Raw genomic sequence first — 26869 nt, 5'->3', positions numbered from 1 at the left:
CACCCTGCAAGGCAAGAACTAAAATAAGCCAGAAAACATTCAGGGCTGCTCTTCCTTATGGGAGTCAAATTAGAAAAATAAAACTAAAAGATACTTCATAGTTCTTCAAGTTTCCAGTAAAATACAATGTAAGGCTGTGACTCAAGTTCATCCCTGTTGGGATGGGTATTGTACTGTTCACCATTACTGCAAATCCCTCCTCAGCTGTAGTTAAAGAAAAAAGCTTCACTATTTTCTTAGATGTTTTTTTTTGTTTGTTTGTTTGTTTGTTTTTCTGTGGTTTTGTTTGTGGGGTTATTTTGGTTTTTTTGTTGTTTGGTTTTAGTGTTTTACTCCACAGTTAGTGGCTTCATCTTCCAGGTGAGGAGAGCAAGCACGTGTAATTTATTTAGGACCTACAGAAGAGAAGGTGTTTTCTTTCATTCCACAATAACTTACACTTTCCCTGAGCTTTCCTGTCTACACAGAGCAACAGGAACTTATTTTTATGAGCTGATCTCAACAGAAATCTCAGGATGCCACAAGACATCACATAACAAATTCCCTGAACCTGGAGGCAAAGCCGACAAAATAAAAATGAGGGATTTGCTACAGGTAAAAAAAAACCCAAAACAACAACAACAAAACAACAACAACAAAAACAAACAAACAAAAACCAAACCAAAACAAAAAAAACCCCAAAGCCAACCAGCTGAAGGTAATTCCAAGATTGGCCAAGATTACTTTATAATACTGCATATTCCTAAGTGACACATGGTGAAATTAAAGATGGATTTCAGGGCATATAAAGAGGAGACCATTTGACCTGATAGGACTTGAGGCTACTGGAATGGTTGTGGGGAGGGTTAGGAAGATAAAAAAAAACCAACCCAAAACCCAACAACACATGAAAACATTCAAACTGAACAACACTGGCAAAACAGAGATGCCACAGGTGATTTCCAAGTGTAAGCCTGACAGAAGTGACCATGCCTGACCACCCCGGCTCCATGCTTGGCCCATATTGCAAAAGCTGAGGGCATGATGCAGTTGTACATGTCTCACAATTCCTCATGAACATGGCTGTGATTACTGAGATAAAATCAAATTAGTGCTCTGCATGCTTTAAAATATCTCAAATCTCAAAAAGTATAAGCTACTGACTAAATTAAAGTGCACATCATTAAGGAACTTTTATCAATTTTTTACAAGGAGCTTTTTACAAGGAACAATTACAGTCTTCTGTGTAAAAGTGAGCTCACAGAGGTCCAGAGAACTGCTGCTGATTGTAGAGTCTAACAAGGTTACACTCATAACTCACAAAACCATTTCCATTCCACCACTATTTGATAGTGTACATACACACAGGTACACACATGTGAAGGAGCACTCCTGAGTGTACAATTAAAACAAGCTGCCTCTCAAGTGGGATGTAAAGCCTGCTGTGACAGGGCACAATTTCAGCACGTGAAACATCTCTCCCTGGAGCTGAACAAGTGGCTTTGTGTCAGAAGAAGACCAACACCAGCTCACCCAGCAGGGCTGTACATTTCCAGCTGAGGTCAAGACCTAAGTGGTGACACTGCTGGCAATAAAATACATCACCAAATTCTGAAATGTAGCATTGGAGCCAACTCTTGGTGGATTATATGAGAATTCCCTGACCTGTGCCAGCGAGGTGGTGGCTTGTGTGGCTACCACTTGTGTGCTGGTAGGTGGCTCACACTCACCCTCAGACACCACCTCTTCTCCCTTGCTGATTTCTCAGGTACATTTCCACACAAGCTGACAGAAGCAGTTGCTTTTCTGGCACTGCTCCATCCTTTCTCTCCAGACAGCTTTAGGCACAAGACTGGTAAAGAGAACTAACCGGGCGGTTGCTCCTCACACCACTAGATGTCCCTCTGCCACTAATTGTTTATTCCCGTTAATTCACTCCCTGTTACCCTGCCGCGAGCAAAACCACAAAGCTTTCCACCTGTACCAGCCATATCCCTTGCTAAAGTCAACACTCACATCCTCCGGGAGCTGGCAATCCACTGCCAACTGCTGGCTCCTGCGGTCAGTGCCAGCATCGCCACCGGCCAGTCCCCCCAGGGACACCGTGGCAGGCTGTGCTGGCAAGGAGGTGCCAATGCCATCAGTCCCACAGACACAGCAGAGCAGGACTCTGCAGGAGCTCAGACTGTTCCAGAAGCAGAAGATAAGAGGACATACCTGGTGATGCTGTGAGGGCCATCACCCCATAGTAGGAAAAAGCACCAGCTTCAAACTTCATCCCCTCTTTCCCAGCCTCCACTTCCACTTTCCCCTGTTAAGGAAAAGGAGAGAGAGATGCAATTAAAAGGGACCATGGGTCTCAAGGCACAAGATCAGACTTGAGCCCTGAAAGATAGTTTTGCCTGACATCCCTAAGTAGTGTCATGGTCCCTGCAGTTTGTAACAGTGCCTGAACAGGGACAGACCCTGAAGGGCAACAGGCATTTGTGCCCTGAGCTACCCTTGATGCCTTGTGGGCAGCAGAAGTCTCTGCAGAGGAGCAGGATCAGGATCACCACACAGCTTTGGTTGGTGCTATTGCTCTGCTCCAAGTGTTGCCAGGCTGTTTTCCTATACTGCAAAGTGAAAAAATACTCCCCCAGTAGCACAACAAGCTTAAACATAGCACAATCACCTGGGATCTTGAAGCATCTAGACATTTTGGGGCACAGCTCACATCCACACAGAATTGCCTCTAAGACAAACACAGGAAGGGAGATGGGACATAATGTGTGAGGAGGCTGGCTCTCTACACTGATGAGACTCCCACAGAAATAAAGCCTTTATTCCTGAAGGAGCAGCCTTGGGGCTACTTTGGTCTTCTTGATTCCTAACAGTTTTACAGATTCCAGCACCCTTAAGATCCTGCTCCTTTGCAGAGTCTTGCCTACAAAAGACCCTCAGTGCTTCCCAAGCTGTACAAAACTACACTACCATGCAAGTACACCTGTTTCTGATGTGGGCTCAACCAAATGTGTAACATTATGTCCTACACAGGACCCCAGAACAGAACCCACCACATCAAACATAGACGTAAAACATCCCAGTCACTCTGGCATACAAGTAGCCAAAAATAATTGTCTTTTCAGTGGGGCCTGTTTTTCATGTCCATCCATCCTTACTGCACTGAGAGTCAGAGCACACCACTGCAGACAGAAGAGATCTCATCCAGCTTTCAGGCTGAACTACACAAAATTTGGAATTTCAGGCGAACAACGTAATTACCTGCAATGCTTTTCCTCTGGCTAAGTTGGGAAGGGGAGACAGACTGTCCATCCCAGGTGTACAAAGAAGACTGAACATAATCTGAACACAATTGGGTGAAAATGAGGCCAAAAAGTAGAATTTATTTCTAAGTGTTTATTTCATTAAGCCCCACTTAAAATAAATAATCATGCCTTGAAATTTACAGTACTGGACAAGGACAGAGAAAGGTGATAATGAACTCAACCTGCATGAGCCCCAATACCAAGTCAGTTTATCTGTCTGTCCCAGATGAGAAAAAGCACAAAATCTGCCTAGCAGGAAACGAGTGCCCTCACAAATCCACTTTCCTGCTATCACAAGCAACAGCTTCATATAAATCCCTTTTAAAACCTATTTCACTCTGTGAAACAAAAGTAGCTTATTTCTTCATTATAAGCCTTCCAAAAGGTACAATTTTGTCACCCAGGCAAAGACTGGTTACACACAAGAAGAATATACATTTACTTGTTTACTGGCATGCATTTACTGTGAAGGCATTCTTGGTCCCTCCGGGTGAGAGAATAAGTCCAAGTCCATTTAAATAACAAAAGCAGAGTATTTATCCCCTCTTGATCCTGGCAGAACCAACCTTGTTACCATTTCTGCAGTATGTATTTACTGCAACACTCGCTTTTCCAAATGCATTATAGACCTGGCATGTTGTGTTTACTAAATATCTATTGATTGCAAAATAATGCAGGAAGAACTGATTGTTCTTTTGTATTCCCATGTTCTCCACTTACATCTTTGAAGCATTACATCAGGAGGTTTATCTTGCCTTTGGAATATTTCAGATTGTAACAATTCAGCATGTAAGAAAGAGCAGTTAAAGAGCTACCAGTGGCTCCACAAACTCTTGGAAAAGGTTTTTTTTAATATCAGAATTATGTTGAATCCACAATATAATATCCCAGTGCTCTCACAGCTGTTTATCACAGAGTATTTGAACTCGTGCCCACCCCTTTCTTATTTTAAAGGCCATGTTAGGATTTCAAGCCCTGTGTTAAAATTTCAGCTACAATGCCTGTGCTTTTACAACCAAAACTTATTTTCAGTTGTGCAGGACAGAGAAGAATCCTTCCAGCAAAATCTCTCTGAAAGGACTATTCCTGTTTAAATGGTGCTAGATAGAAACTAAATTTCTATGTAAAGCTTTACCTAAGCCATTCAACCATTCCTGACTAGTAACAAAACCTGGGAGATGCCAGCACTGGAAGCAAGCCTGTACAGAACACATGGAAGACAGTCCTCCCACACCACCCAGGGCTCCAATCTAAAAGCCACACAAATGCAGGGATCTCAGGGCAGGATAAAGGCATGGATGGCAGGGTTCCCAAGGTCTGCATTCTGCTGGGCTGTAGCAGGAGGTGACATCAGTTCAGTAGATGGCACAAGGCCTCCACTGAAACTTGTGCTCTCACTACACCTCAAGTACAGACTTCAAAACTGCATAGAAAAATGCAATTTCTCTAAACCATCAAACTCCCCATGCCTCCTTCTGCAAAAGGAAAGGGCACAGCAGATAAAGTACGCTGGCAAAATTCCTATGACGTGGCATTTTCTGCACCCCTATTTTCCAAGCAATGCCAATGGGGATTCCTCTGCACTCTCTATTCTTGGGATAGTGAAAACCTAAGTAACTTTTGGCGGATGACTGAAAGTGGGAAGTGCTTTCTATCCTTCACAACTGGTTTAACTGAGGGTGAAAGCAGCTGAGTGAGCTCTTCAAGGTTGGCAAGGTCATAAAGGAGGCAGAAATTCCCAGGAGCCATAGTTTCCCTCCCATGTTTGAAAGAAGACAAACTTCACCAACTGGAACAGGTATAGAGGGGGGTATATCAGGAGATACAGGAGATAGAAGGTTTAGCACATATCTACACAACCACATGTCTGACCTGTAAAATAAGAACAAAGTAGTCGACAGGCTTGTTTCGCTGGTAGAGGTAGTGTTCTGGGGCTTTCTTGTTCTTCTCATCATATTTCAGCTCCTGGATGACGTTGGGATGTTTTAGCAGCCTGAGAAGGATCTTCTCTGACATCTGGGATGGACCAAATGCTTCTACTTCTATAACACAAGATACAACTCGGCATTACATCTCATATGCCTGGCAAGAAGTCAGCAATACTCGTTAATAAGCATTTGCCTATAAAAGACACACAGATGCAGAGAGGTCCATTATGGAATTGCAGGCTTCCTGTCTTTTGAGACTGTTAGATATGTAAAGGGGGGGGAAAAAACACAGTAGCACCCCAACTTCCATTACTGAAGCATTTTTCAAAACAACCAAAAATCATGTCTTCATCTGAAAGGGAAAAGAAAAAGACGGTCTTCCCCTCTTGAGAGTTCTGAGTCACAGAGTTGTATAAATGGAAAAGCTTTACAGTTGGGGCACAGAGTACCTCTGAATTTGTTTTTTTCTTCCCTAAAAGCTATTAAAGTCACTGCATTTATTGCACTTTATTAAAATTAAAAACAAATTAATTAATTACTGCTTGGGGCCTATAAAGTTACTCTAGTGAGATGCTCTACACAAATAAGACACAACTGGGGCTGCCATGGTTCATATGGGAAGAGTTACTCAAAGTGAGTGAAAGTACAGGTCAGTTCAAGCCATGTGGGATTAATGCCTGACACACAGAACACAATCCCTATCCACTTGATCTTCAGTGTTTCCAACAGGAGCTGTTTGAAGCAGAAAAGCTCATCCTTGTGTGGGAGAGGTAAGCCAGGGACGACGAGAATTACACATGCAAATTGATAAGCTTTCCCAACATCTCATTTCAGAACAGGACCCATCATCTGCTAAAGATACTATTCTCAATTTAGAACAGAGAAACCAGAACTGTAGCTTTCATCTTTTTTAGCAGTGGCTTCACCGACAGACCTGTATTTAAGCTACACAATCCTTTCATCCACAAAACAAGTAGAGAAGCAGCACTGTAAGACTATGTCTGTTGAGCAGGTGCTTATGGAACTCCACCGAGTCTTGTACACTACATGAACAACGCCTTGCTTGCTGTTAAATCCACATCTTCCTGTTGAATTGCTTCCTTTCACCAAGGACACGCTCATGTGCACATGAGCCGTAGGAGTCCGAGCCTTCTAAGGAATTACTGCCCCTCAGCTGAGATGTGATAACCGATCATGTACATATTTCTTTCAAGTCACAGAAGCAAAATAAAGCATGAAGACAGACTAGGAGCATCTAGGCAGGCAGTTACTGCATCTTAGAGGAGGGGAAGTACTAACTTCCAAGTGGAGCTGGCAAACTTCAGACAAAGCAACTTTACAATTTTCCACCCATGAATGTATGTTGAACATGGCAGCAAAAGATGACCATCTGAAAGGCCTGCATGTGGCACATCTTTATATGTCAAAGAGGGACAGCACAAGCAATAGGAAGGCATTTTTCCACAAGCTCTCCTGTTTAAAGGCCTCATCTTTGAGGTGAAAGGACCAAGTTTACGATGAAAGGCAATACCAGCCGCAAGAAACCATTCAAGGCCCTGGTCTCTCTGCCAGACTGCCCACCCAAGGGCTAAAACATCAAGGTGTTCTGGGATGGAGACAACTGTCCTCTGAAACCTCTGAAGTCATCAACGGAGGTCACACAAGCCAGACAGAAATCCATTTTAAAGAGTACAGTTCAACCACCTGTGCAGTCTGCATTAAATGTGTCAGGAGAGTTTTTCACTTGGAGTCATAAAGTCTCATGGAACAGGTTTAGACCTTCCTGCAAAAAGTCCAGCATGTCTTTCTGGAGAAGGCGCCAGAGTGCAATTACAGCCAGCTGGCCAGTGGTATCGAGTCCTCTTTGCTTTGTTCCCTGAGCTCTTCCTAATGGGGTGTACTTGCTAGTCGTTAATCTGACGGACTCTAGACATGCAGTGCGGCACTTGGCATTCATCCTTACCTTTCAGACCAATTTAAAGTTACTGGTCCACCCCTGGTATATGTCTCAGAGGGTTCATGCCGACACTGAACACAGGAGAGGAGAGAATTTAAAAAGAAAAACACAACAGTGGCATTATTTGTCACCCCACAGTCCAGCCTCCCTTCCCGCCTGTACTGTCCCACCCACCTCACCGGCCTTTGCTGACAAACTGCCTCCGAGGCTCTGGCACGATGACAGAAAGAGATAACCCGCACTTGCCTGTTGCCAGGAACCGGTGCATTGCCAGGAGGAGCTGCGGTGATATTTTAACCTTCATCTCGCTGTCTGTCTGCTTGAAGGCAGAGAAGTCCTGCTTCCTGTCCCGATGAGCTACTTTCTTTTTCGTCTTGTTATCAGCTGGGGAAGGGAGGGTGGGAGAAGAAAGGAAGGAAGCGATTTCTGTTAGAATGGGGTCCAACATGAACCGCGCTGGCCGGAGTCAGCCAGAGTGGCCACGCGGAGCACGAGGTGCAGGCAGAGCCCTCTGCAAAGCCCAGCTCACCATCACACAGCCCAAACCACAGACAATCAGGAGCTGTGTGGCCCTGGGGCCCTGTCCTCTACAGCCAGGCACCCCAGCCTCTGTCACGTCTCTGTCACCCTGGCCAGGGGAAAGTCTCTGCTTGCAAACACGTGATTGCAGAGCAGCTCTGCATGTTGCACTTCTGGTGGGGAGAAGTCCTGCTCAGTACTACTAAACATCAAAAGGTGTTGTTTTACAAGCATAGCTGGGATAGCTGTTTCTTACATATACATTCCTTAGAAAATTCCCAGCATGTACACAGAGGAAATAGACAATAACTTATTTCTTTTGCTGTACCATTGGCTTCAGTGACTCTGCACAGCTGTGGCAAAATCTGCATGCCTTTGGCTGAAGCATTCCCAATGTCTGGTATATGCAGTTTCTTTCCTCCTGTCCAAACTTCAGCAAAAGCTGGCAAGGTGTACAGCCTGGAGGTTGGGAATCTCTGGCCCCTTTACAAGCACTAAAGCCAAAATAAAGTACAGAATGGCTTCGGAAATTCAAATATGGGTTTTTGCCTGCTAGTGATCCTGGGCTCCTGGACTCCTGTGTCTTAAAGCAGGCTCTGTGGTGAGGAATCTCCATTTGTGAAAGACAACACAAAAGAGAAACAAACAACCCAGGAATTACCATCCACCTCCTGAGCTGATGCCCCAAAACGTTTAGGAAACCAGGCAAGTGGACAGCTATGCTGGGGTATGGTATACATCAGTTCTAGGGAGAAGAGGTCTCTGCTCAGATGGCATGGTGCTGCTCCTCTCTGGTGACACCACGTGTAGGGTGGCAGTGGCTATAAGCAGCAGAATGCTGTCAGACAGCTCTGAGGTCCACAGAGTGCAGGAAACCCAAGTGTTGGGCAATTCCTGTGAGCCCCTCAGAGACGAGACACGGCTTAGGTTCTTCTCACTGCCTTTGATGGGGAAGATCCTAAGAACACTGCAGCTACTTGTCTATCAGCCCCTCAGTCAATTGGTGTAAAATTACTGGACTTCTGAGTGACTGCAGGCAGCTCTGGCACATTGATTCATGGCACAGGCTTGGGCAGGCACACAAAGAGGTGAAAGTGAAGCTGATGCTGTGAAACTGTACTTACTCCCAGATGCTTGTTCAGATTTTGAGTTACACATGTAAAGATGATTAAAGTGATGCACTGGAAGCCACTGAGATCTGGAGCCTTTTACAAGTCCACATAAATGCTACAGAGTACACAAGACTCAGAGTGGCTGAGTTTGAGGCTTGGGAATGCACAATACTGGTAATGTACAGGCTTCTAGATTTTCCCAAGTCACCTGATCTTTTAGACATGAGTACATGTAGATCCTCAGCTTCCCAGAAAGCTGCAGGACTACACTCCATTCCATTACAGGACAATCACAGACTCAAAAGCAATACTCTGCTGACAGCAATTTACCTATTTGAGATATCTCGAGCGTATTCTGTGAGCAATGCAAATCAGAAAGTTTGAGATACTTGTTCCCAGGCACATGGAGAACAATGATAACCCATGTCCTTTTTCTTCTTTGAAAGCAGAAGCCTCTTACCCTAGTAGTGCTTTACCCAAGACTTGGACTACATCAGGGACTGCAGTTTCTCTTCCAAAAGCAGGAATAGAAACCACTGAAGGGAGTGGCTACAGACTAAAAACAATCCCTGCCTTAGGAATATAGTTTGAGACAGACCTTATCTGTACTTGCAGTTAAAGGAAAGATGCATACCAAAGCAATGGAAAATTTATAGTGAAAAACGTCGCCTAGAAGCTCTCACCAGGTCCTACCTCTTGTAAGAGATAGGAAGAATAGAAACTGCTTTTTTCTGTAAAGCTCAAAGAATGTTATTTTTAAAGCACTGTATCTGAGGTGTTTTCTCACAAAGAGCTCCATCATTGCTCTCTTCAGGGAGGAAAAAATCACAAGTACAAGTGTTTGTCCTGGGACAGGGAATCATTTCTGTGTTTCTCCTTTGAAAGAGCTGTAACATTGCAGGTTTCACACTGCACTGCTGGTACCTGAAAACAAGACCAGCATCACACAATGGGAAGATGCCTTAAATCTTTCTGTCCATAACGGTCCTCAAGGTAAGAGACCCAGGCTCTAACTCAAATGATGGGCAATTTCAACTCCTCCTATTTTTTTTCCTTGGCAGCTTATCCAACAATCTTCCCTCAAGAAAAACGTTACATGGTTATAGCAGAGCCACATTGCTTAAGCATTACTGGCACTAGCATTATCTTGGCTTATTTTTGCAAGGGATGGTCTTAAATTGTTCTTTGCTATCCAAACAACTTTTGAGCTTCTTTTAAGACATAAGAACCAAGGACTGGATTGTGACCAATGTAATTGAATCTGAACCAGGTATTTCCTGTCTGTCCTTTCTCCGGTAAGTGAAATGGAGATGTGGGCACTGAAGTTACCTTGGCATGCTGAAGTGATCTCTGCTTACAGAGTGCTGAGATGCTGTTTGGTTCTGCAACATGAACAATGAGATGCATAAGGTATACTCACTACAGTTTCTGGTGAGAAATTAACAAATATTGCAAATGTCTTCAGTAGGTTCTGGGAATATTTAGACTTCTCCTTCAAATCATAGGCAACAAGCCTGACCATGAACTCTGGGCTGAGGTAGAGAACTCCAGAGGAGTGGTCAAAACGAAATTTAGGTAGTGATATCTCTTGTAATAATCCTGAACTTCGATGCCTGATGCATAACATGATGAATTATTGCATAAACTTCCTTGAAAGAGCCTGTTTGGACTGGAGACAGCTATAGAACAGGCAGTTCAAACCTCAGATCACCCATTCAGTTGGAGAAGCAGGCAGGTTAATGGGCACTGCAAATGCACCCAGGCAATTGCTGGGGAAAGTCCTTGTTCTCCTCCTGTGCTTTTTGTCTTTAGGACAGAGAAGACATCTGCAGTGAGCTCCAGACAAGAGAAACAGATGATGAAACTCATATTCAAGAAGAAAGAGCTAAGGCCACCAGTCAAACCTGGACCAGAAAAATCAACAAGCAGTCTGTGCAGTCTAACACAGAACATACAGCTTTCTCCCCTGGGCCTCTGAGAAAGTTGAGAAATGCTCTCCCCCCATGGCTAGAGTCATGGCAGCACAGGACAGATTCCTGTAGTGTACTAACCATGAAAAAATGCTACAGCTTCCCAGTACTAAGAGCCAAACACACTGGCAGCTCTTCATAATGACATGGGCTGAAACGTGTCATGTGTCATGACAGAAACATCATCTCTCCACCACTTCAGCATCCCCAATACAAAGTTTCATCTTCAGAAGTACTCAGTCTACCCAGATCTTGATGGGGCAGATATATTTAATATTTTTTCCTGCTCCCATCTTCTCCTTGCTCCCAGCATCTCTGCAAGCCACAGCACAATAGAACCACATAAATATATAGCACACATTTATTTGGCACCCTCCAGAAATTCAGCTGCAGAGTTCAGCAGTGAGAGCAGCTTTCAGCAAAAACTGTAAATATACTATTGCTTCCACCTTAACACAGTTCAAATGTTTTTTCATGGAAACAACAGAAAGGCACAGCTCCAACACCAAGGTCAGCCATTTCATCGAATTTCAAGTTTCCATCAAAGCAAAACAAAACAATTTTAAAACTTCAGAACAAAGTGTAAGAATGCTGCCAGAATTTTTCAAAAGCTCTTTTTTAAAGTAAACACCTAGTACAGAGCAAATCAGTCCAAGGGTTTCAAGCTGACTTGTTTTGAGCTGAGCAAGCCAGACTGCTATAATAATGAACAGAATCAGAGGTGGGGTTACTAACAGTGACACTGTGATATCAACACTAAAAATAACCTGCCTTAACATATAATGGACAATAAAGCACCTTCAGTAAACCCATGTTCTCATCACCAAACCAACTGGAGGTTGGCTGCCCAAGTCCAAACCCTCTCACATTTCCTGTGATCCTCACCAGCTTCTTGGGATTTCTGTTCTCCCCCTTACTGCTACAATATCCTTCAGTCTAAGCAGTGGAATGATCTCCAGTGCTTCATAAAGAAATTAGAAGTTCTTCATGGCAGCAGGAGTCACCCCCTAAAATTTCCTGCACCCTCCAGGAAGCCTAGGAAGTTCTCCTCCTGTTCTGAACAAGGAATTTTCAATAGCAAAAAGTTACCCCAGGAATGGGAGTTTCAAGTGAACTCAATGTTCACCAGCTCTTTTTTGTTAATATAGGAAGCCTTCAGATAGTACAATTAAAATTAAATTCTCATTTCCTTGCCCTCTAAAATCCTATTAATGGGCAAAGCTTTTTTTGTCCTGAAGAACAACACAGCCTGATCTATGTGTTTTCTCTTAACAAACAAGGCAGGGGGGGCAAATTGAAAGCATATACGTCTTCCCTCATACATGCATGTAAATATCTCAAAGGTAGATAAAGATAGGATCTTTTTGGAGTATAAAAGGAAGTTTGAATTCAGCCTGCAAAATCATTATGTTGTAACTGATTAGCCCAACAATTCATTTGTGAAGATTTGAAAAGAAATCAATATAACCGGACTTCTGTGATTTACACAGTAATTAGACTGTTGAGCACACAGTGAAACACAACTGTGATTTACATGATCATTTGGGTACATTAATACTGATAAAATATCGACTAGGTACAGAAAGCATTTCAGGCAAAAACAAGTAAGTCTATCCCACAGTAAAAAGTGCTCTTTGGGCATTTGGCTTGGAGGGAGGATAGAAGGTGCTTGGGTTGGCCTGAACAAATGCTGCAGAAACATTCCTTCCGTGAGGAAAGAGAAAAAAGTAAAGGACAGCTGAACAATGTTAAAGGTACTTCATATTATTATTTCTACTAGAATAGAATCTGGAGACATCCTTGTGCTGCACAAAAACACATAGTGAAAACCAGCATCTGCCAGCAAGTGATCACAGCACAGATAAGACAGATGAAGAATGACTGACAGGAAGTCCTCTATGCACAGGCCAGATTGTGCAGATGGGGGGAGAAGCAGACACTTCAGGTAACTGGCCAAGCTTTAATCTGGAAAAGAAAAGGGTCCAGAGATCTCTCAAGTTCCAGGTAGTGGTTGACCTGCAGCATCATCTCCCTCAATAGACATTAACACAAGGAAGGAGCTGTGCTGAGTGATAAAAAGAGAAGGCATTTAGAACAGGCTGGTTTTCAGCCCTGAGGAAGACTTTCCTTTCTCAAGATTTCTCAATGAGTGACAGATATTCTAAAGAGACTCCATTCCTCTTCCTAGAGGCATGGTATTTGCCTGCCTCTTGCTGCAGCATGGTAGTACATGCACTACAGGCCCTTGAGGCAGAGGGACAATAGGAGAAAATGTGGAAGATCATTGCTGCAGATGTAAACCTTCCTGGTAAAAGGATCAAATAAAGAAACTTGTCCTGCTTCTGAATTAACACAGCCTAAAGGAGTAAGGTTCCAATGCTACAAAAACAAAAATTACTTTGACCATCTGAGGGATCTGCAGGTCATTTTGTTAAGGAAACTTCCTCAACAATTTGACTACTGAGATTTTAAATTAGCAACATAACATCTCTCAAAACACAGCTATAAATACAATTGCTTCTTCTCCTCTATAAACAAATTGCAAATATTTCTACTCACTGTATAGATCTGTTTCATCCAGAATTTCAGACTTGATGATCTCTTCAATCACATCTTCTAAAGTGACAATTCCCAGGACTTCATAAAAAGGATCCCCTTCTCCTTCATTGTTTACTCTTTGCACTATAGCCAGGTGAGACTTGCCTGCAAGGAGACAGATCAGCAATTTAGACATTTTAGAAATACCTGAATGATCAGAAATTACAGCAGAACTAGAGACATACAGGTATAAATAAAAAGACAAAAAGGTTGGTGTCAGGCTTTTTGAAAAAAGGGGCAAAGTTTAACAGATGCTTAAAATCACAGTCTGATTTCTGTCTGAAATACACATTCCTGCATCACATAAATCCACCTTATGCCCTAAAGGAAAGCTAAAGAGATCAGTGTTCTTTTTCTAATGTCTTTCCCAGCAAAACTGTCACCCTGGCATTGAATTCATCATATTATCTTGTTTTTCTGCTTCTTGTCTCATGCACTGGCAGAGGAAGGCCAGGCTGGAGCCCTCCGTTGCAGTGAGATCCCATGGATGTTTTCCTCAAGACTGGAAAAAACAGCAACAATGACCAAACCACAGAAGAACAGGGACAGGATAGAGCTAGGAAGAAGGCTATTTAGGATTTAATTAATTAAAATATTCAAAGCAACTGACTGATCAACAAAGAGAACATCAAAGAAGAGATTTAGCAGTAGTTCTAAAGTTTCCTGAGCTGTGCATCATTCACAGTGAATTCCTGAAGTCTTTTCTGCCATAGGAATAATGATGGTGAGAATATCATGACCCTTCAAACTGGCCTTGATACCTCTGGTTGCCAGTTTCTCCAGCTGCCACTGAAACCCAGTCCTTTGTAAAGCTGCATAAATAATAGCATTCATTCAAAGCCAAATGTAAGTGGCATTTTGCAGTACAAATGCACAGACATCAATATGCTTTCTGAACTATCAGGAGGTAAGAAACAGTGTATCACACTCTTCCTTGCTGGTCTCAAAAATTAAACTTATCCCCAGCTGTGCAAGACAACCAAAATAGTTCAACTTTGCTTAGACCCCTTTATAGGCAATAATGTCTGCCTGTTTTAAGATTCAGATTATTAGACTAACAAGCATTCGAAGTATTCCATCCCAGACTTACTCATGCTTAAAGAATGAAAATATCCTGAACAAATTAGACAAGGGAGGAAAACTTATCAACTACTGATATAAACATTGCATCAGGTCAAGTCAATTCACTTTGGTAAGTTTTTCACATCTGCTTTCCCAGGGACCCAACATAAGCAGTTAAAAACAAATTCTTGGTGAATGCTGTCTGTCGAAAGTTAAATTCTTTTGCTATTCCCAGCTTGTGATCATTTAAAAGGAATTTTCCAAAGCAGGGTCTAATATTAGACTCAAAATGAAGTTTCCATTCCACTTAGGCGATATTCTCACCAAAGTAACTGCTGCATAATCTGATTGTCTTGGAGCTACTCGTTTAGATGCAGATGGACATACTTTAAATACCAACTACACAGCACTGCTGAGTCTTATCTTGAGGAGACCTTATTCTACAACAAATTAATAGAAAGATGATTTGTGATTTTTAAAGTATCAACATTCATATTGTACTGAAAGTCTTTCACTGTGCCAGGTTTTATGGGTTTTATTTCTCTGCATTCCTGGCAAGACTTCCAGCTCTTTCTACTGCTCAATGAACAGCATTTAAGTGACTTCATAAAAACATGAAAGATTTGAGCACTATTATTACTGCAATTGCCCTGTCATATGTTACTCCAATTATATCCTTTCAACATAACAATGTTAAATAAGAACTGCAGCACAAAAAAAAAATTACACAGACAAAACAAATATTCTAATTTATTTCTCAGTGCCTGCTCAGATATTAGTATATTTGCTTTCAAGTCAAAAGACACGGCTCCTTCAAGAACCGTTTCTATCACAACCACAGCAACTCATTAGCACATGCTTATTCAGGTGCTAATACCTCAGGATATCTGTTTTCACATATTAGTAAGTGGTAAGATCTGTTCAAGTGGGTTAAATTTAAAAACCAAACCAAACCAGCCAAAGAAAAACACCAAAATACAATGCTTTCAACTCGTGTTCAGCTTTGATCAAAATCACCAGCCTTTTCTTCCACTTCTGCACGGCCTATGATAATGCTGAACTGGTGATGAAATTTGAAATTTTGAAAAGAACAGTCTTTCTAACAATGGAGTCCTGAACACATCTACAAGCAACATCAGAGATTTATCAAAGTGGGACTGGGGAAGGATCTGAGGGGCTGGAATACAATGGGAAGTTGTGCACGTTTCATCCACAAAACAAGTGGCATGCCCTTCCCACCAGGGTGGTCCCCACCAAGAATTCAGCATCATTAAAAAATGTCATGTTCTCCACCTTTGAGCAGCTGCAGGACTCTGATCCAAGCAACAGCACCTAATGGGAGATGAGTGACCAAAATCTGTACCAGCTGCTGCTCTCTTAAGCAAAGTGAGCTGGTAAAACAGGAGTTATGGAGAGGCATCAGGCATTTTGCACTTTTGACAATGAAAAAGAAGGCTAAAACCACTTTTTTCTTGGCCCTGCCATAATCTCCAATTTTCAGGGTTTTTTACTTATCACCCAAAATATCAAGACCATTGAAACTTGTCATCATCACTGGGTTTTGGTGGGTAGCATCAATATTCAGTTCTACCCTCATTATTAAATAAACTACATGTTACAGAGCTTTTATCTGCTGAGAAGAGATAAATTATCCATACACACGGTGACACTAACCTTTCTGCCCTCCCGATTGTCAAGTTCTCCTGTTCCAGGCTTTCATCAACCCAAGACTTTGCTGGGGTCAGATGAATTTAAGTCTATTTAACAAGCTGCCCCAAAAGGCTGCCTTTTGCTCCCAAGTTTTCTCCTTCCTTTTTATTGGCTCCAATGCTCATGAAATTATTTGATGAGACAGACCAGATCAGAAAATTACATTTCTTGTGTCCTTGCAAGATAATTTTGACCCAGATCCAATAATTTGCAAGAAATCACCAGACAGTGGAACACATCAGAGGTGGTGACGGAGATGTTATGAAGATGCATTCCCAGACTGGCCGCCCTCTCACCACAGAAGACTGCAAAATACCCTGCACGTATGGAAGTAATCAAGACATAAAGGGCTAAAGGAAAAGCTAGGAGTGCAAAGACCTCTTTATACATAGTAAAAGAGCACAACACAGCATGTGCTCAACTGTAAAAGTGGCCTGTTATTAAAATAATGACTCCTCTGAGTGTTTGAAACAGAAATTGGCTACAGCTTTATTCAAAGACTATCAGGCCACTGACAATTGTCATACTATTTTATTCAATTGAAAAAGAGCGGTTTCAGCTTGTATTTTCCGCTGGTAAAGACTTACAGTACATATCCAGTAAGGAGCTGAATAAAGTAAACATCCCAGAGGTATGAAAATCTGGACTGCATATAATATTCCTAGGGCTTTGAGAGCAGAACATAAACAGAGAGAACGGGTGTATGGGAAGTTCTGTACTTCATTGATTTTCTGGCCACAGTCTATAACCACACTTTGCAGATGACATTAATGCTTCTTTAATCCCTTGTTTAAGTGTTGATACAATCAGATTTAGCAAGTGGGCAGTTCTACAAAACTGCCAGGTCTGACAATAAAGGCAGAAATGATGTGTGACCCACAACTCCTCTGTGGGCACAGGCAGGCAGCATTTGCTTTCTGCCTCAGCTTCCCCTCTGTACAGTGACAGTCAGCGACACCACCGAGGGCCTATGTGGAGCTGATAGCTGTACAAGACTCAAGGCACCAGTTGTGACAAATGTTAATCTCTCAGTTACCTTCATAGGCAACTAAAGCACCAAGCAGTTTTGATAAACATAAATCCAGTCTCTTCCCATTGCTTAAAACCCTGCCGCTCAGCTTAGATATTGTTCTGCAGAACTTCTGATTAATTTATTAAGCTAATTAGGAAACATGAAGATGCTTAGCTAAATCCGCATGAGTAAGTGAATCTAGAATGAGCTCCTGGGAGCCCGTGTGGTTTACTGACCACACAGAACAGAACTGGAAGAAAGAAATGCCTGAAATACTCATTCTCTTACTGCACCATGACAATTTCTTGGGAAATACATGGTGGTGGAAAACTCTCCCTTTGATCCTGAGGCATTTATACATCTAGAGTAAGGACCTCGAGAATACTGTCATGCAGTTCAAACCAGAGATGAAAACATCTCTTCAAGATCTGTTCTGGTCACTCACAGGATCTTGACTCCATGAAGAGTTTTGCCATTTGGACGGAGATGTTCCCATCCCACTCTCACATGCCACTTCCCCACAGACACACACGCAGAAGAAACGGGACGACAGACACACATGGTGGAGTTCAATGAACGCAAATGCAAAGTCAAAAACGTGGTACAAAACAGCCCCATGTGCTGGCACTGGGGACTGACTGGCTGGGTGAACACACTACAGGAGCCAGCAGCGTGTCCCTGCAGCAATGAAAAGGAACTGTGTGCTGACATCAGCACACGCGCAGCTGGCAGGTCAAGGGAACGGATTATTCCTCTCTATTTGACACCTGTGAAACCACACCTGCAGCACTGGCATTCAGTTTGGGGTTCTCCAGTACAAGACAGACGTCAAGAAACTGAAACAGTTTCGGGGGATGGATCCTAAGAAGGGCTGGAGCCCACGACGCACAAGGAAAAGCAGAGGGCACTGCATTGGCTGAGTCTTGCAAAGAAAAGGCTGAAAGAAAGGACTTAGAAGTCTTTCTGTGTCTCGTCGTAGGCTACAGACAACACACAAAACTAGAGTCCTTTGAGCCTGATACTGATGGGACAAGAGACAATAAACACAAATTTCAAACATGGAGACTCTCTTAAATAATTAAAACTTGTTCCTCGCGAGGGTGCTCAAACACTGGAACAGGGGCCCAGAGGGGCAGCGAAATCTCCAGCTTTGGAGGGATCCAAAATTCAGTGACCTGAGCCAACTTCAAAGGTGGCCTGCTCCAAAGAAGGGGTTGGACCAGATGACCTCCAGAAGTCCCTTCCTAAATTATCCAGTGATTTTAAGAGACTTTGAAGGGAGGTCTGACTGAAATCCCAGGCCAAACTTCATTGCTGAATTTTCATTCCTGAATTTCTAAAAAAATTGTAAAACTTTCAATACATAAGGATAAATAAAGACAACAGGTTTTACTGATCTGGAATGCCACAATCCAGCCTTGTATGTGATCAAATGTAATAACAAAATGATACTACTAGCCAGACTATGCTTCAGAAAATTACAGTACTGCTGCCATAGCTTTAGAGCAAACACAGGTTCCCAGGAATGAGTGATCCAACAGCAAAGGTGTAACTTAGGGGCTCTGAGCAGTGAGCTACAACCTGCAGTGATGTATATAAGCTTACACCACGAGAAAGCAACTTGAAATGCCTCTATTTCTGCTGAAGGAGGTTTATGAACTCAGTATTGGAAACATTTGTAGGTGTTATTTCCCCCCTGCAAGCAGCAGATGTTACTAAAGGCCCCTGGTTTCCTTTTAAAAAAAATTAAAAAGAAAAATCCGTGTTAAATCAAAGCTGTAGACATTTATAAAACAGAAGATTCTTGTTAAGTCAGTTTGTGGTAAAACAAGAATCAGTCTAGTCCATTTTTGTTAAAACCAGTAATCTGAGTCTGTTTGCTGTTGGTTAGTGCCCTGGAACATTAAGCCATAGCCTGTTTAATATGCCTTCAATGACATGGAGAAAAATCCCATGCGGTGTTTAGCTGCCCTTGAATTTGCTAACTAACAATCTGTGCTTCTGAAAATTCTCCCAGTTTAATCTTATGGGACTGTTTTTGTTTTGACTGATTTGTACAAAGGTAAACACTGGTCTGTCAGTGAGATTCACAGGTTCAACAACACATTATTCAAAACAATTAATTTTAAAACGTGTTTATAATTTATCCATTAAAAATAACTCCCTCTGGAGTAGCCCTGGCTTGCAAGCAATTACACCAAAGTAAAAAGTGTTTTCCTACATTTCTTTTCTGCACCAGAGTTCAAGGACATTAAATCTCCCTTCTATTAGGAGAAATTTGCATTCATGCTGTTTGCTTTTTCACTTTGATTATTTTCAACGGGGCAATCAGACTGGTACTTTCTCCAAACACACACACACAAACTGGTGCACACTGTCTATGTTATGTTCATAACATAACACAACACTATTCACAGAATCAAGAAAAACCCAAAACTTCTGTAAAAACATAATCTAGGTTTAGACTAGACTTTTTAGATCATGCTCTTTTCAGCAGCAAAACATATAATTTTTAATATATATTTGGGAAGGGAATCTGATAACTAGCATTCATTTAATACAGCCACATGAAAATCATCCAGACCCTCAAAGGAAATGAGTGAAAGTATCAGCAAACCATTGGGAATACAGTGATTCTCCTTTAAACCAGAGAGCTCAGTCTCGTACAAACATTAACTAGAAACCACAGCAGCCTTCACAGGAAAATAAAAAAGTAGCACTTTAAATAGACTCTTTGTGTTAAAGTCCATTTAGTGGGAGGACACCAAAAAAAGCAAAAATCAGGGAGAGTTTCAGAATGACTTCCTGACAGTGAATTGTATTTGTAAGGAATACTTTCCCAAGGGAAGCGACAGAAGCTCAGTTACTTGCAACTTTGAAAACTTGACTGGACAAAGCTCCTAGAAAGGACTCAATAATCCTCCAGTGCCCGGTGGCAGACGGAAGAGAAGTGATGAGCTAACATTTTCCATCTACACCAGCCTACCAGTCGGTGTAGGCACTCCAACCCAATTGCTGCTGCCTTCCCTTCAATCCCTTCTGCTAGGACCTTGGTGAGACACACTCTGACAAACTTAATTTGCTTTGCTGCTGCTTCAATGTGAGAGCACAGCTCTAGAAAGCTGCAGCTTTACCTGCAACTGAACAGAACCTGGCAACCAACTCAGAAGCTGGGAAGTCTTCATAGGTATACCAGTAAAAGAAATTAGCTGGGAACCAGAAATAATTTGAGTGTAAGGAAAAAAGGTAACTTCAACTCAGAGCTCTGCTATCAAAGCAGAAATCTTAGGGAAGAATAAAATGTGAGACTATTTAGGGAAAACTATTAAAAGGTGCAGGCAGGCATCATGAATGAAATTTTTAAGTGGAGAAAAAGAGCTTCAGAAACTCCTTGAACATTACTAACGACTCCCTTGCCATGAACAGCATGGAATTGCTTCCCAGTCAGGCAGTGCTTTTGCAGTAGAGAATTTGTGCTGAATATGGCTGGGGTTAACAATAACCAGGGTCCACGCGGGTGTAAAATGCACACTACTAGCTTGGTCGCTCTCAGTGTTGGCCAGAACTCTGAGTTCAGCCTAGTAAATGAACAAACACAAGCTGCTTCCCAGAACTGGAAGCATTTTTCTGTCTTAGAGAACTGGAAGCATTTTTCTGTCTTAGAGAAGTATCCACTGAACCTGAAGTAGGAGAGGAAGAGAAGGAAATCCTAATAGTTGAGAAAGAAATCTCTCCCAAAACCAGAGTAGTTTTGAACACCTGTCTGAGGCTCTAACCTGAGTAAAAGGTTGTGACACCAGGACACTGGTGGCTTGAGATGAGAAACAGGGTGTAAGTTTAAAAACAAAATTAAGGAAACACTTCAGAAGTGCAGCAAACTAAAGTTGAGAGAAGATGTGGCAACAAGAAGAGAAAATACTGAATCTGGAGAGAAGCCTAGGACTGTTCGGACTGACACAGAACAAAAAGGTTCAGATAAAATTTAAGGCAAGCAAACAGAATATTGAAGTCATTCTTGGTCATGGTTCAAGTCTTCCACATTGGATTCAAAAGATACTGAAGTGTGACTTACGCTGATGTGATTTCCCCCGTGTCACCACTTCCCAAGGCAAGCAGTGACCTTTTGGAAAGAAGTGTAAGGAATGCATCTCCTTATTGACTTGCACCTCCACAGCATGATCAACAAGGAATTTTTTTTAGTGCTCAAGCACTCTAAAAAGAAGCCATACTAAATTTATTATTTCCCTGTTTGTTCAAGATTGTCCCACTGATTTCAGCATTCCTTCAGGGATGAAGAGCAGGCATCGGCCAGCAGAAGTGCCACCAGCAGAGGGAGTGCAAAACCTTGGGTTTGCTGAGCTCCATGCTCCAGGTCCTCCCCAGACCTCAGTCCAGCAGATGGAGAGAAGAGGCCCTGGATCCTGGCATCGGTGGGGTCTGGCTGCTGGCTGGATGCTGAATCCTTTGAGAGATGTGCCCTTCAGCCTGGGATCCACAGCAATTCCCTGTCTGCCATGGCCTGTTCAGCACGTCCTCCTGGAGCTTTGCATTGCTGCTATGACTTATCCCACCCCAACTTCCTCTGCCTTCCCTGCCCTAGGGGAGACAATTTCTTGAGCTCTTTATAAGGGCTCAGGAGAGAAACTGCAACCTCCTTATAGTCTCCTGCAGGCCAACAGGCTGCTACCACAAACCAAGAGTTAATCCACTAAATGAACACAAGAGCATTAAGAGATGTATGTTTATGAGCAACAAAAATAGAAGTCAATCCAAAACAACAATGAACTCGGATGACTTTGATGTTCAGGTAACCAAAACACAACACCGACAGAAACAACAGCCTTGTTCTGTATCACTGCAGCCAAAAATCCTACTGATCTAATCCGTCCTCTAATCCTACCTCCCTCAATTCCTAGAACAGACCGATCTTAATTCAGGGAGCTTCTACATTTTGGCATCTACACCATGGGATTTTAAATCCGACAAAGGTAAAGTACTAGAAGGCACAACAGAAACGTTTGGACATTAGGAGAAGGTCAGGTGAGGTCAGCATGCTTACATAAGGACCTAAACTGTGCTGAGAGCAAAGAGCATGAGCTGCAATGGAAGAGCAGCATCTTCAGACTGTGGGTCGTGAAAGGAATTGGGGACTGATATACTCTTTTTTTTTTATTACTATCATCATCAACTGCTATAGTTTACTTTTAGTTCACTATTTAGGATATAAATTTAAAAGGGTTCTTGTGTTACCAGCATCTTAGTTCATTAATATTCTATTTTAATGACTTGTTTTACTTCAGGCCATTTATATCACATGCAGTTTGCAATTCCAGCAGCTCCAAACCCAGCCTGGTCGATGGTGCCATCAGATTTTTCAAGCTTTCAAACTTATACTGTGGCAGAAGCCAGAGGAAGATTAACAAAAAACTACCCTGTTAACTTTCTAAATTGGTGACACCACCTTCATCCAGCCAGGTCTGTACAAGCCCAAGAGCACTTACGTGTGTGCACTGCCACAGCACCCGAAGCTGTGGGATAAACACACCCCTGAAACACAACCAGTGCCAGTGACCTTGACTTTGCACAGGCGCAGGATCGGGGCCACGTGAGCTCTGACACTGCACATTTGCTTCTCTGGACGCAACACGGGCACAGGGATTCACACACTGCCATTACAGAGCAGCTCCGAGCCATGCAGCAGAACACCAAGGACACTGCAGCAATCTGCTGGCACAAGAAACACAGCCACCTTCTCCCACTGGCTTTTGGCTTGGGTCAGGTCCCATGGGGGGTAGCACTGCAGGAAGAGCTGCCACTAAAATGTGCTTCACACTGCAGCAAATTCAAGGGGAAGGGGGAATATCCTCTGGCTGGTAAGTGACTCTTATAAAAACTAAAGGTATGGCACACCTAAGTGTAGAGAAGTCCCAAGACACACCCAAAGTTACAGAACCAAGAACTTCACAGGAGCAATCGATTCAAACTTTCATAGGTCACATTTTCACTTTGCTTTGGTGCAATTTTAGCTAATGACACAGATCACAACTGGATCCAGATCCATGCCTCTTCATCAAGAACATGTACACAGCAACTGCTGTGGATATGAGGAAGGGGGATGTAATTTAAACCACCCAAAGACATACTGGAATTGTCTGACACCAAAGCAGGACAGAAGAGCACCTGCAATTTCAGAACTGGGCATCACAGATATCTAAATGCCTGCAAACTGCAAGCAATTTTTTTTGCAAAATAATAATACAATAATATATAGAGAAGGGGGAAATCCCTAATTATGCATTTTGCTAAGGATTTAACTAGATCTTGTGTTACTTTTAAAACCCATCATGCAAAGAAGCCAAAAGAATTGGTTCAAATGCTGACTCAACATCCCCAGGAAAAGGAAAGATGATAGAAAACTGCCTTGCTTGAAAGAATGACAATTCTGATGGTACATTTGGATGCATTCTTACTCTTTTCCAAGTACAAACTTAAATTGCCTGGCTTTGTTCCTAGGAGTTATCAATTACTCATAAATGTAAGATTTTCAAGTGAATTAGCAATACAACATCGTCTTTTCAGCCAGACAAGACAAGATTAATTTTCTGAAAAATGGCACTACTGGGTCATATTTTAGAAATGGGAACTTCAAAGATCAATCTCCATTGCAATTATGCTATTAATATTTTTAATTACTTACTTGATACCAAAACTTCTTAAAGTTTCCTTTTGTGAACAATCATCTAATTAGTGGTTTTTTGGGCCATCTTGCATAGCCCTCTGGTAGGCTGAGTTTGTCCAGAGCTCTTGAAGGAGGAAGGAAACCTCTCAGATAAGACAGCAAAGCCCTGCTCCATCAGAACAGCCACTGCAGAGAACTGGAGATAAGGTGAAGTGAGAGCCTTGCCCCTGAGCAAAAAGACACTGGAGATAAATGAAGAGGAGAAAAAGGAGTCTTAAGAGATTGAATTTTGAACTTGCCACTTGCTATTTTTGCTGTGATGAAGAGTTCCTTTGCTCCAGAAGACTAAATCAGGGCTGCTCAACAGTTTTCCAGCTGCTGGGTATTGATGACACGGGATGACAATGTGACTCACACCGACATTACAATATTATTCAATTTCTCCTGGTCAAATATTTACATGAAGTGAAGAGCTGTAATATTTTAGTGACATAACAGGAATTCTGTGAGAATAGGATTTCTTTCATGATGCTTAGCTCAGGGAAGATGAAGTAGAGATAGCCCTGTTTTCTTTATTATTCTGAAGAAGTCTTTATCATTATTTTAGCTCCATCAAAAACGAATCTGGATGTATTTGCTCACAAATAACCTAAATACCAGCTTTAATATCCCTGACTTCTGAGGCTGTTTGACAATTTTACTCCAGAACAAGCTTTGTGGCATAACGCCTCATAGGGAATGGGGTTACTGATCTAAGCAGAACACTTTGTCATTTAATCTCCTCTGGCAAGGGACAGATGTCCTCTGTCTTTTTAAGACAGTTCACCTTTGTTTGTAAATGTGTGTGTTAGAGCATTTCTTTGATTTTGCCTAAGCCTATACTTAGAGCTGTCTAAGCGCTTACACTCTTATACTAACACCATGTAATAGCATTGCATCCAGGTATCTCAGGACAGCAAGGGCTCACAAGTGTCTGTCTGAATCATCCAGTACACACAGCTTCGATCCATTCACGTGATGCACTCAACTCCTGCAACACTCACAAGAGTTACAGTGAAGTGGAACTCCACTAGGTATGGAGACAACCCCAATTACCATGGTTGAACCCACTGGCACAGGCAGTTTAGCAACCCTTGTGAGGGCAGAGGGTGAATTGAAACTCATGCAAGCCGTACAGCTTTGCCCATAAAACTGTACCCACACTAAGAATGCAATACCAGCACCCCTGAAACACTCTGGCCATGGAAATGGCCTCAGAGAAACAGTGTCCTACTGCGGTGACTTCTGCCTTGCATTTGTTTATTTTTAGCTAGGATTAGGCTGAATTCTTCTACATCCCAATAAACGCTAAAGCAAAACAGCTCAAACTTCTGCTGGAAGAGACATGGACAACTAGGTCACGCAGCATACAATGCACATGCTCCACTGGTGTCTTCCGTGACTGCTTGCAAATCCAAACATTCCGTGTACACCACAGCAGCACAAACCCCAACCAGAAAACCAGTCTACTAGGCTCTGAGGACTTGCAATTAAATCTGTAGTATAAACAGCACTATTTATCCTATTATTTACCCTATTAACAATAGCAGAACCAATGTCTGTCACTGTACGTGGTTCACAGGAGAATGGGGCACGAGAGTTTGGAAAACTAAAGATTCCCAGCCAGACCTTTTCTCAGGGTCTGCAATTCTTGAGCTTCTTCCTGTATCTTCTGTTTGTTCAAGAAAGATCCTTCCACAAATGCAGCTAGAGCCAGATGATGTTGCCTGCACAGAACAGGTCAGGGCTGAGCTCTCCTCTCTACCTCAGAGGGAGCAATAGGAAACATCTCCTCTCTTACCCACAAACCGCATTTTCATGAAACTTACAGAAACATGGTATTTCTGACTTCAATTACTTTTAAAGCTATGGAGGACTAAGGCAGGTAAGGAAAAAATAAACAAGCAAACTGATAAAAAATAAACTACACAAAATCCCAACCAAACCAAATAAAAACAACCAGACAAAAAACCTCCACTAATCTGCCCAAGCAGCCTCCCTCACAGCATCAGCAGTGCAGACCCTATGCCAGCCTCCAAATGACAGAAGACAACAAACTTCAAAATGTTGCTATAATTTCCACTTGCAGGAAGAGGTTGTCATTCCTTCACAATAGTAAAGAACAAAACCCAAACAAATTTACTAGAAAGCCATGAATAAAAAGGATTATATAAATCCCGACTTTAGACCATGCACAATTTAGCTGAAACACCATGTATTTCTGAGTAGGGCTCAAACACACATTTAGTCTAAATATTATGGACTATGTATGATCTAGTGCTCTGCATCTCAACATACAGCAGGTTCATTTGTGAAGGTCCTCGTCCTTCCAGGAGCCAGGAGCCTGGCCACAGCCACTGCATCCCTGTCCTTACAAGGGTTAGACAAACAGACCAGTGAGCCCTGGCAAAAGGAAATGCATTTGGAGTTCACAGAGGGGCTATCACTTGGCTATTTCTGTAGTGCCTGCATCTAAAAAAAGATCCAGTTCACACAAGTAGCTATTTTACCTTACTGTCCCACAAGATCTAAATGCATTTTTTCCGATTACACTTTCCCACCATAAAATACACAACAAAATGTGACACATATTTTTAAATATTCCTCTGAAAGGATTTTGCTTATATATAGAAACATGAGTATATATGGAAACATACAAAACTCTGTGTTTATATATAGATGTCTCCTCACTGTATAACTAATATTAGTTCATGGAACTGAAGTCACACACAAGAACAACAACAACAAAAAGAAGTAAAGTTCCAGTGAGCTTTGCCATAAAGTACACAAAGCAGGAAAAATTTCTTGGATTTAAGATAATCTCTGCATGAAATGCTGAATGGTAAATTCCCTTGAGAATTTCTCTGACACAAGAAATACACAACAAAATAAACAAATGAGGAGACAAGTCCAAGAGGCTCTAACTGAAGAGACATCTAGTTTACTCTTTTCCCTTTTTTTTTCTCCTGCATTCCAACAAAATCTGTCATGAACCA

The 26869-nt window shown here is 42.2% G+C and overlaps 1 protein-coding gene across 3 annotated transcripts in view; it reads right to left on the bottom strand.

Annotated features, from left to right (window-relative positions):
* CNNM2 (cyclin and CBS domain divalent metal cation transport mediator 2) overlaps positions 1-26869 on the bottom strand; it is a 118480-nt gene that overhangs the window by 14358 nt on the left and 77253 nt on the right. For 2 of the 3 annotated variants that reach the window (XM_068197953.1, XM_068197954.1), the window contains exons 2-5: positions 13333-13476; positions 7419-7556; positions 5160-5329; positions 2197-2290 (exon numbers count right to left, since the gene is read on the bottom strand). In XM_068197953.1, coding sequence (XP_068054054.1) covers positions 2197-2290; positions 5160-5329; positions 7419-7556; positions 13333-13476 — 546 coding nt within the window. Of the gene's footprint in view, positions 1-2196; positions 2291-5159; positions 5330-7178; positions 7244-7418; positions 7557-13332; positions 13477-26869 lie in introns of those variants that run through there. The other variant, XR_011001471.1, reaches the window with a different exon arrangement.

Source organism: Anomalospiza imberbis, chromosome 8 (assembly GCF_031753505.1).
Source record: "Anomalospiza imberbis isolate Cuckoo-Finch-1a 21T00152 chromosome 8, ASM3175350v1, whole genome shotgun sequence".
Lineage (NCBI taxonomy): Eukaryota > Metazoa > Chordata > Aves > Passeriformes > Viduidae > Anomalospiza > Anomalospiza imberbis.
This window is presented reverse-complemented; position numbering and strand designations above follow the sequence as displayed.